The sequence below is a fragment of the Miniopterus schreibersii genome (genome assembly GCF_964146895.1).
Source record: "Miniopterus schreibersii genome assembly, chromosome: 1".
NCBI lineage: Eukaryota > Metazoa > Chordata > Mammalia > Chiroptera > Miniopteridae > Miniopterus > Miniopterus schreibersii.
Genome location: NC_138101.1, coordinates 23,630,146 through 23,642,241, shown reverse-complemented (window position 1 = coordinate 23,642,241; position 12,096 = coordinate 23,630,146). Strand labels below are relative to the sequence as shown.

At 38.6% G+C, this 12,096-nt stretch overlaps 1 protein-coding gene and 1 long non-coding RNA gene across 2 annotated transcripts in view; one reads left to right on the top strand and one right to left on the bottom strand.

The window, feature by feature from the left end:
- SLC30A9 (solute carrier family 30 member 9) overlaps positions 1–7,833 on the bottom strand; it is a 60,459-nt gene extending 52,626 nt beyond the window's left edge. Inside the window, exon 1 of the mRNA XM_081139207.1 lies at positions 7,582–7,833. Coding sequence (XP_080995333.1) covers positions 7,582–7,693 — 112 coding nt within the window. The 5' untranslated portion in view covers positions 7,694–7,833. The remainder of the gene's footprint in view (positions 1–7,581) is intronic.
- Positions 7,834–7,896: 63 nt separating this feature from the next.
- On the top strand, positions 7,897–10,674 carry LOC308558073. Its single transcript, XR_013998945.1, has 2 exons — positions 7,897–8,239; positions 10,102–10,674. It is a non-coding gene; the product is annotated as an uncharacterized lncRNA (long non-coding RNA).
- Positions 10,675–12,096: the final 1,422 nt, after the last annotated feature.

The window sequence follows — 12,096 nt, the reverse complement described above, 5'->3', positions numbered from 1 at the left end:
GGCTTCCTACTTAAAATTCCAAACTGCTCAAAATTACACTATGTCCTCTTTCTACTAGCTGCAGATTTATTCCTTTCATTTCATAATCAATAAGTGAATTATATTAATCAGTCATTCATACTGTCACTGATTTTTAAAAAGATAATTAGATTAATATCTAGTGAAATGTTGGCAAAATTCTCAGTATATGGGAATTTTAATTGAGAGAATAATATTAATTATGAAGCACTTCAGTCGCTGCATCTGGGTTGGCTATGGGCTTTAGAGGGCTGAAATACAGGGGGAAAAACACATATTCCACACTTACCCTTAAGTGGTAGAAAAGTAAATCTGTCTGTCTCTACGCTCCTGTGACCTTCATCTTTTTTTTTTTATGAGTACTTAGAATTCTTTGTAAAAGAACTCAAAACCCTGTCTAGATATAACTTATATATTTTCTAAAGTTTTAGGTGTATTAATGAAATTATATCATTAGATAGTTGTTTTTCCAAGAGTGGAGGGTTAAACATTTGAGTTTAGACTTTTCTAAATGCTTAGAAAAATGTCAATTCATGTATGTGCATGTGCAGATATATGCCTTCTGAAATGAAAAAATAAATCTTTTCTTAATGGTTCAGTAAATTCATCAGGAACTTAAGTTACTGTAAATGTTGAAGATAATTTGAAAAGCATGAGGGACAGAGGCAGCTTAAGTATTCACTCAAATTTCAGGCTTGGAAGTTATTTGTTTTTAAAACTTCCTGATGTCAACTTACGCTTTCATTTAGTTGGCAAATAATTGTCGAAAGCCCAGTATAATTTTGGTCATTTGCCTCTATTTTTTATTTTTTAAATCCTCACCCGAGGATACTTTTTCCATTGCTTTTCAGAGAGGGTAGAAGGGGGAGGGGGGGGGAGAGAGAGAGAGAGAGAGAGAGAGAGAGAGACAGGGGGAGAGGGAGAGAGAGAGAGAGAATGAGAATGAGGGAGAGAGACAGAGAGGGAGAGAGCAAGAGAGAGAAACATCAATGTGAAAGAGACACATCGATTGGTTGCGTCCCGCACTGGGGCCAGGGATCCAGACTGCAACCAAGATATATACCCATGACCAAGGTATGTGCCCTTGACCAAAATCAAACCTGAAGCCCTTCATTCAGTCCGGGGATGACACTCTAACCACTGAGCAAAACCAGCTAGGGCACCTCCATTTCTGAAAGGCTGAGAAAAGCAAATATAACAGTGTATCTTCTTGCATAGTAAAATATGTAGGCTACGAGCAAAATTAACTTGTGACACAAAGGCTAAAGCAAATTCTCCCAAGAAACCCACCCTCCATGAAAGCATCTTCACAATGGGCCACTGGTGTTGACTTGTCAGCCCTTTTTGAAATATCTTTTATGATTATTACATAACAAAGACAATATGTCATAACACCTTTTTTTCACCCATTGATGATATGATTTTATAGAGATTGCACTAAAGTGTTTAAAGAGGGATTACTCCACAGTCTAAAAAATCCTTCCTCAGATGACAATGTTCCTATGACTTGATGCTAGATTTTTTTTCTCCTTAGATTTTAAAACATTGTATTACAGAAAATTTCAAGCACATGCAAAAGCAGAAAAAAAAGTACCATAAACATATATGTGCCTATTGCCTATCTTCAAAAAGTATCAACTCATAGTCAACCTTGTCTCATCTTTACCTACACCAATATCTCACCTCCATATTAATTTGACACAAAACTCAGACATAAAATAATTTCATTTATAAACATTTCAGTATGTACTCTAAGAAACAAGAACTTTTTAAACACAGCCACAGCATCATTACAAGTAAAAAACAATAAACCACTCCTTAATATCATCAATTTCCAGTTTTTGTGTATGTGAATAGATCCTAATAAGGTTCACATACTGCGATTGACTGAGATGTCCGTTAAATCTCTTTTAAGCTACAGGATAATTTCTTTTTTAAGAGTAGTTTTCGTATTGAAGAGACCAAGTTGTTTGTCCTAACTTTTTGTCCTGGTAGTTTTCCAGTCTAAATTTTGCTGATTTAATTCCCTGGTGTTGTTTATCCTGTTCTTCTATACATTCTAAAAATTGGTGGATCTAAAGGCTTTATCCAGGCCCAGGTGGCCCAGCTGGTTAGAGCATCATCCCCATATGCCAAGGATGTGTGGGTTCAGTCCCCTGTCAGGGCACATACAAGAACCAACCAATGAATGCATAAATAAATGGAAAACAAATAGATATTTCTCTCTCTCTTCCCCCTTCCTTTCTCTCTAAAAATCAATAAATAAAACAAAATAAAGGCTTTATCTGATTTCTGGTTCTTTTTATTAAAACACTACTTGTTAGGTGGTGATGAATTCTTTCATCAGAAGCCACATAATATTTGGTTGTCTATCTGTGATAGTAATATGCTGTTGTTCAATGCCTAGAACCATCTACTCATTAAGTGGTTACAAAATGGTGATAATTTATCACTTCATTATTAGTCATATACGTCTACAAAAAGAACATTCCCTATATTTATTAGGTTATCCAGCAGTATAGCTCACATAGGAAAATCAAGCTAGGTGCTTAATTCTTTCCCTTTATTTTCTAGCTCTCAATATAACAAGTTCATTACCTACCATCCTGCAGGAGTAATGTCAATTTGTATTGCATGTATCATTATAATTTCATAGATTTAAGCATTATTTAATGTATTTCAATCCATGTTAGTCATTACCCTGATTAATGCTCCAACAGTCTCATTCTGGGCTAGTATTCTCTTCAAATTGACTCCTGTGTCCTCTTGCCACTATCCTAGTAATCTTTGATGGCTTCCTTGCTAGCTGTTTTGAAAAGTCCTTAATTTTTAACTTCAGGAGAATGTCAGGTATCAAAAACTTTAAAAGTACCCATTTGGCATTAAAACAAGATAAAAAACTGCACAAAACTTACAGAATACATTACCACCTTTAACATTTTATATTCTAAAAAATACACAGGACCATATTTGAGTCAATAAAGCAAATATAATACCTAACCCATAGCAGTAGAAACACAAACATCGGTCAAATAAATTACTGAATTCATTCATTAATTCTAGGAGAGAGAGTAAAAAATATTACCCACCATTAATACCCTTTCTTTAAGGTGACTTCTAAAACAAGCTACATATAGATCAGTGTTCACTGTTTTATAGGCCTAGATAAGAACCTTATTTTTGCTGAATATATAAGGGCAGTTTCTTCTTCAAGACTGCAAGCTTCTGGTGTCTTTATCAGTCCAGTCACAACAATTACTCTTCCCTATTTTTATTTTACTGCAAGTGCTTCTGTAGCTCCTAATGACCACAGCTACTGATTACCACTTGTCCTCTCTCTCCAGTCTGGTCTGTCGTCTACCACTTACTCTGGCTTTCAGACGAAATTTGGCCTTCTTTTTCAAACTACAACAACAACACAAGAAACACTTTTTCTCCCATATAAACTGACATACTGTGTATGTTGCCTAACTAAAAACAAACAGGACCAGAGTAAAAATGTGTACCCTAAGTCTTCCAGAGGTCAGTCTCAATACTTAAGAAACTATTTCAGCAGTTTTTCCCCAAAATTTCTAAAGCACTGACATATTAAAAATTAAACCATTGATAAATCACTTATTTTTACAGAGATTAGTAATAGTGAATTTAAAATACACAATAAGCAGAGTAACACAGCAGAAACTTGTTAGGCCCATAAAATATACTATAAAATATAGAATGCAAAAACTGTTCTTCATGGTATTACTTATCACAGCAAAAACTGAAAATAAATGTTCCCCCATAGGATAATAGGTTATGAGACATCCCTATATTTCATTTTAATAACGTAAAAATACTCATGTCACAATATTTACAGAAGACAAAATAGTACAGTATGAACTTAACTATTAAAAATGTTACTGGTGACCCCTTTTTTCCCCCATCAGTCCCTTCTACCCCTCATCTGCCTGTGTCCATGGGTTATGCACATAATTCTTTGATTAATCTCTCACTCCCCCCCAAAAGGGGGGGGAAGCTATAATACTTTCAACAATAAAGACAATTTTTTTTTAAATGTTACTGGTGAAATATCTGGATTCTGCATAATTTTTCTCTATACCTTATACTTTTCTGTATTTTCAAAAAATGCCTAAATTTTAAAAACTAAAAATATTTCCATTGCTAAATTATTTTATTATTACTGCTAATAGTAACACACTATTTCTAGTTTACTTCCATGCTTTCAGCTGACAAAAACGCAGGAAAACCCCTTTTATGTCTAATCACCTAGCAAGCAAAAGTGTGACCTAGACTGGGTAGCTCAACCCAAAAGACTATTGCAGATGTGATTTTTCTCCAGGACACAGTAATAAGAAAGCCTTTCTTTTTCTTTTTTTTTTTTTAGTAAAGATTATGAGATGCTGGCAACTTCCTGCACTGCCTCTTGGCATACATCTCTACTGCCTTGCTTAACTCTTGTTAATATTTGCTTTAAGAAAATAAAAACAGCAACAACAGAAAAGCTGGAGTCCCAAGCCAACATATGTAATGAAAATGAAACAGTCCCTGCTGCTTACTTTCTAGTGCAGCACCCTGCATATTTCTTGTACGGCACTTATGTTTTCTCATTCCTAGTGTCTGCCCAATAAATGTGAAAACTGTGTCTGTCTTGCTCAGCATTACACCATCAGTAACTACAATGTCTAGCACCTCTTCCTTGAATGATCCTAACTCACAAAAACTCTATGAGGAACACACTAAGGTTACACTCATTTTACAGTTATAAATTCTCTCATTAACTTGAACTACACAGAATCATGCTGTCAGTCTGCCAAAATGGTCTTTTAGAATTGTCAATGTTCCTATTAGGGATACTAACTCCATAACTGTACTGTCCAATTTAAGGGAAGGGGTCCTGGGGACAAAAGTTAAGTTGTTAAAACCTCCACTCTACTTTTCTTATGAGCACATTAGAGACAGGAATAAAATACAAAGGTTTAATTTCTATCTTTTTATTTAAAAACTACATTTTCATTAATCTCAGATTTAAATAAAAGCATGTGTCTGTTAATTTGATGTGTAGTAAGTACTTAAAAGAGCATCTTCTTACCTCAAACTTTTGTCAAATGAGGCAAGACATAAATATATTAAAAAATAAGTACATGCTCTATGCAAAGCCAAAGAAACTTTCTTAGTGAGTATGAAACATTTTCACATTTTTATTGGCCACTTGAACTCCTTTATGGACTCCTTATTCATTTCCTTTGCCCACTTCTCTACTGGAAGGTATACTGGTTTGTAAAAATTCTTTATAAATTAGGGATACTAACTTTATAACTGCACTGTCCAATACAGTAGTCACTGTTTATTGAGCATTAAAATGTGGCTACTCTGAACTAAGATGTGTTGTAAGTGTAAAATACATGCTGGACTTCAAAAATTTAGTACAAAAAGATAATGTGAAATATCTCAATAATTTTTATATTGATTACATGTTGAAATATTTGAATATACTGGATAAAATACATCATTAAAATTAATTTCTTCATCTGTGTTTATTTTTTTAAATACAGCTATCAGATAACTGAAAATTATAAATATGGCTCACATACTCCTTTTGGACAGTGCTGCTCTAGAATATTGTTTTCCTTTCCACCTTTAAATTTTTTCAGTGTTAGTCTGACAAACGGGCATTTCTCATTTTAAGTATGCAAATAAAGAAGCAGTTTCCCTCAGGGTTTCCTCCTCTCCTTACTCTTCATAAGTTTTTCCCAAACCCCATCTGCTCCCACACAGGAATTTTAGAAGCATAAACTAAACCTTATCTCTTAACAAAGAAAAGTATTTTTTAAGAATTTTTTTCCAAAAGTTCTTCAAATACTCTTTTCTTCTTACACCCATCCAACTTAAACAGTACTCTTTTTCTAAATGATTTTTTAAATTTTACCATAATTACGGTATCCCTTTTAAAACGTTTCAGTATTACTGAAACTAAATTTTCATACACAAGGTTATTTTTAAAACCTACTAAATGTTTTTAAGTGTGAGAACACATTTTAATTTTTTGGTAATAAACATTCCAAAGAACTCTGCAAAGTCATTCTGACTGGTGAGATAGGTAATTATTATCTATGATTCACAGATGATGAGACAAAGACACATAATCTTCTACATAATGACAGCTACAGAGAATAGGGATTACAAATTACACTATTTCAACTCCTTTTAACCAACACTTAACGGGCAGTTTAGCCTAAATTCAACAGCCACTACACCTAATTTACGTGTAAAATGCATAAACTGTGTGGTCAATAGAAGCAATGCTATAAAGTTTACTTGGTATTTTAAAGTGAGTATAACCAAATGATTCATCTTGCTCATAAGAGAACCAGGTATGCTGCCAATATAAAAAACTCAACAATTATAATTTTCCAGCACCACCAAAAAGCCCCAAGAACATTTCTGAAATTTTAAGAGCCAGTTTTACATGTATTGCAAATAAAAAATACAAATGTATTATTTGCACAGCAGAGGTGTCACCATAGCTTATATTATAAACGTGAATGACTTCACTACAACTTCCAACTTCTATTACGAAGTCACAGACATGCTACACGTTTTTCAAACAGGGATTTTTGAGAAATGTTTCTGTAAATACTCTTTGCATCCCCAAGAACCTGGGGGATTAGATTGGGGGGTGGGGGTTCAGTCTTCTCCCTCATTGTTCCTATCGTCGTTCCCAAGTGTCAAGCTATGGCATGCCAATCTATGGCAAAAACGGAGGCAAGCCTGATTAAAACTTACAAGTTCAATGCTTTTTGGAAACTATGGGACTATTTGAGTCAGAAAAGAATGTTTAAGTAGAGGGATAAAAATTCTCGTGAATCACCTTTTTCTGGGTTACAGCTCCTGCAGATACTTTTTCACCAAAAAGAGTGTTGAAGGGAACTGAAGAGTTCTTTTGTTTTTCAGCCCAATACTGGGCTCATTCAGTGACTGAGATAGATGGTCCTACCCTCATACTTAAGAATGATTCGTATATGATGAACAACAACCCCACCCCCACCCCCGCGCGCGCCTTCCTTCTTTTAGGAAATTTAAGAAAACAAGTTGGGAATACGAGAAAGGAGTAGGGCAAAAAAATCTACTCGGCTTCAAGTATCCAGTGAAGGTGAGTCGGTGAGCTCAAAAGGCCCTGGAACTTGGAGGAGGCAGTAATTTCCCACTGCCCAGAGGATGAGCGGAGGCAGTGTCACCGCCAGGCACCGCGACGCGCACGTAATGTTTTACTTGGTACCAAGTGCTCGGCTTCGTGGTGGTGACACTGCCCGCGAGCTGACCGCAATTTCTGCGGGGCCTGTGCTAGGATCACAGGCGAGACCAGGGTAACCGAGGCCTGTCAGGAGGCCCCCCGGCGGGGCGGGCGGAACTGCAAAGGCGGAGACCCGAAGGGGTTGGGGCTGGGGCTGGGGAAGGGCTAGCGGGCGTCCGGCCCGACGCGAGGCGCAGAGCGCAGAGCGCAGAGCTCGGCCTGGTCCTCCAGTCCGGCTTCCGCGGGGTCAGCGGCCGGGGCGCGACACTCACCCTGGAGCTCGCTGGAGCCGCGGACCGCCGCCCCGCAGCGCAGACGCAGCCGGCACAGGGAGGACCAGCCACATCTGTGGGTCGCAGCGGCGGCGGCCAGGCCCGGTAACATCCTGGCGGGGCAAAGGCCCCTACACGGACACCGTCTCCTGCCTCCGCGCCACCACCGGCACCAACTGACTCCATAGACCGGGGACCTGCTAGTACCCACGCCTGCGCCGCCGCGGGCGGCCTCGGTAACCCGGAAATGGTAACGTCATTTATTGACGCCCGCCGCGGCGGCAGCGGAAGTGACGTACGCTGAGCGCGAATCGCGACGCTCTGCGTCCGCAGACCGGTCCCAGCGTCGTGGGGAGGGCATGGCTGCCGGGGAATTGTGGTGTTTATTCTTGTCTTCCTCCGCACTTGTACTTTTACCTTTGAAACCGTAGCGTAAATTGTATCTTAATAGCCAAGAAAGTCTTGAGAGAAGCGGCAGCCATTGGGGCTTTCTTTTTTTTTCCTTTTTTCCGGGCTCGAAACCTGGGCCCTGTGTTGGAAGGGGGAGGGAAGGCGGGAAGGACGGACGGACCCGGTCCCCCGACTCTCTGCGGAGCCTTTATGGATAAGCCCAAACCGAGGCCAGCGTGTCTTCAGTTTTGTCCGAACCTTTACCAAAGTACGTCGTTCTTCTCCTGTAATATCATTTTTTGCCCAGTACCCTGAAGGCAAGTACCCACTTCGGAATCAGTTACTTGCCCTACTAACCTCTGAACGTCAGAACCTCGTCCGTAATACAACAGAATAAGACTTTTATAAAGTCAAGATTTGTCTGCATAATCGGAGATACGCAGACATCGAAACACGGGTCAGCCTGGTCCCAGAGAGGAGGAGGCCGCAACAGTGTTCACTCGGCGTTAACTGTGTTTCGCTCTGACTTGCTCATTCGGGCCCTAGCTCGGCGGGCTTCCTCCACCACCTTGCTATAGAGTTAGGCCTGGTTATTCTCTGCCTTGTTGCTCTGTATACATTTCTTCACGACGCTTATCACTGTGTGAAACTATTTTCTGTCTCAGGATAGAAAGTAAGGTATCATGTGTGAAACTTATTTTCCGTCTCTCAGGATAGAAAGTAAAGTATCATGCAGGAATCTTGTGCTTTGTACATTGCTGTTTCCCAGGGGTTAAAACAGTGTCTGGCACAAATTAATTGAATGGAGTGCAGGGTAGTTTGTTTTAAAATTAATCTGAGTCACTTAACTATATTACTACACAATAACTATTTCAAGGGGAAATAAGTTAGCATGTTCCTAATTTTAAAAGAATCAAGCCTTTTATACTGATTGAGATATGTACAAGAAAATGAGTGAAGTCATGGTGATTAAATGATCACAAAATTGATAAGCAAATTTAACTTTCTAAGGCAAACATAGTTTAAACATTAAGTGGCCATGCCCTGGCCGGTGTTCTCAGTGGTGAGAGCGTTAGCCAGCCCAGCAAAGAGTGCCGAGTTCAATTTCCCGTCAAGGGCAGGTACCTGGGTTGCAGGTACCATACCTGGCCCCAGTCAGGTGATGGAAAAAATATCTTTGGATGAGGATTAACAAAATAAATAAAAATAAACATTAAGTGGTCAAACATGTAAAAATGCTGTTCCACCACCATCTGTCCTTCCCCTTCAGTATCTCCCATTCTCACTTCCTCACTGTAGCCATGGAGCTGATCTCACCCACACCTGCCAGGCTGGGGTCGGGCAAACCTAGCTATAGACTATAAAACAATGCACTGTACTCGGCACCATGGCCAGGTCCAATTGGATGGGCTGCCTGGGCAGCCACAGTGTGACCCACAGCGCCCCCCACTTATGGGCTGAAATGTTCCATTCATATGTTGAAGCCCTGACTGCCATCAGGGCAGAAAGTGACTGTATTTGGAGATAGTACCTTTAAAGCGGTGATTAAAATGAGGTCATTAGAGTGGGTCTAATCCAATCTGACTGGTATCCTTATAAGAAAAGGAAATTTGTACATCCAAAGAAACACCAGGGATGTGCACACACAGAGGGAAGACTATTCAAGGACACAATGAGAAGGCAGCCATCTACAAGCCAAGGAGAAGCCTCATTAAAACCAAACCTGCCACACCTTGATTTTGGACTTCCAGCCTCCAGAACTGTGAGAATATAAGTTTTCTTTTGTTGAAGACACCCAGTCTGTGGTATTTTGTTATGGTAGCCCAAGCAAATTAATACAGATCTCACCACTGGTCTTTGCTGTTTTCTGTCACTACTAATAATAATAAAAATAAAGATTAATCTTTATTACATATCAAAAAAATGTTCCATAAATATGCATAACCTCTTTACTCAAAAATCTGAATATTACTATTAAAATAGATTTTAACAGAAATTCAACTTTATGATATAAAATACATAAGGGCTTAACTCTAATTGTATGGTAACTGTAAATATCATTAACTTTTGCTATAATGTTACTTAAATGCTTTAAATTCTTTTTAAAAAAATATTTTTATTGATTTTTAGAGAGAGAGGAAAGGAGAGAGAAAGAAACATCGATGTGAGAGCAGAACATCAGTTGGCTGCCTCCTGCACACCCCCTACCAAGGATGGAGCCACAATCCGGGCATATGCCCTGACTGGGAATCGAACCAGCAAACTTGGTGCACAGGAGTATGCTCAACCAACTGAGCCACACCAACCAGGGCAATGCTTTAAATTCTTAAAATAGCCGCTGGTTTCATCTATCATCTTAATCAAAACTGATCAGAGCTTCTTAGAATTTATTATGCACAACAGGATTTTAATTTTGTTTGTATGCATTTTTTAAATACATTTTTGCAGGGTTAAAAGAACACAGTTGCATGATATGTAGAACATAATGCTGGTGCATAGTACATTTTCACCAGGGTTATTTCCTACCCTCCTTTCCCCTGATATAGTCAGAATGTAACTTGACTTAAACACTGTATTGATTTTGATAAATGAAACTTTGACTTGCCAAATAAATTGGAAGAATAAAGTGGATTATGCTGTTATCTTGTTTAACCCTCACAGTGCTGTATCACATAATAAAGTTTCCATAGACTTGGGTTGAAATGCTTCTGCAGTTGTCTTGATGTTTATACCTATGTTGTCATCATATACTTGTCCTGCTGGATAATCTTCAAAATATCCCCAAGTGCTGGAAATTAAGGCAATGTCAGTTTTAGGATTCTTTAGAAGAATTTCCTTTGACCCTAAATTCTTTGAGAAATCCCATCCTTACCAAGAGACTGCTTTAATGCTTCACTTGAGACACATTCAGCAGCTGCCTATAGGTACTAAACAGGTAAGATTCCAGCATCGTGGAGCTTATGACCTATTGAAGGAGACGGAAAAATTTACAATAAACAGATCATTTTTAAATAGTGATATTAGTAATAGTATTGATCATTTACTAATTGCCACATCCTCTATGTGCATGATATCATTCAAAACACCTTAGTAAATTATAGAAGATGGAGAAACTAAGTCAAAAAGATCTTGCTCTTATACCCCATACTTCTAAGTCAGTGTGTTTTGTCCTTTGGAAGAAAATATGAAGTCTTTCAAAAGACATGAATGACAATGTGGTCTTTCATTGTTATTCTGAGATGTAGGTCAAGAAAGAGCATTTCCCCAGATTTTTTTTACACCATTTATGTGTGATCAACAAGTTGTCTGAGTTTCATGAGGATCTGTGATATAAATAGATGCTTAAATATAGGTAACTATTAAGTCAGAGAGACGAGAATAGAAGTAGGAGAGAGATGAAGTATCATTTGATTATTACCAGGCATTATTATCAGATTTTCCATTAACTCTGAAAAAGGTCCAACGTCTTTCAAAAATTTGCTCTATACCTGAGCTGATGATTCCTTAGTTTCATTTTTTCTATAGCTTTGGGAAAATAATGATTCTGGTTATGAGACAAACTTGACTGTTTATCTGGCTTAGATAATCCACTATAAAGTAAAATGAGTGGCTCTATCATGACGCTTACCAAACAGATCTACTTTTGAATACAAATGTACTAGTTGGCATCATGTTTTGCCTGTGGGATTGGGGGAGGAGGGAGCTTGCCCACCTGAAAACTTCAAAAAGAACGTGGCTGCCCCACTGGCGTCGCTCAGCGGTTGAGCATCAACCTATGATCCAGGAGACTGAGGTTCGATTCCCAGTCAGGGCACATGCCTGATTTCGGGCTCAATCCCCAGGAGGGGTCGTGCAGGAGGCAGCTGATCAATCTCTTCTTCTCCCTCTCGCTGAAATCAATAAAGGTAAATTAAAAAAAAAAAGAACATGGCTCGCATGTGGATAAAAGGGAAAATATCTAGGCACAGCTGAGGGTGTCATCCCCTGCTGTACAACCATTGTTAGAAGCAATGTGGGTCTGCACGGACACCTTTTGTATATATATATAAGCAAGCCTCTCCTTAACAAGCACAGGAAATGAAACATGGAGTTGATATGGTTCTGACTGGTTTGCTCATCTTCATC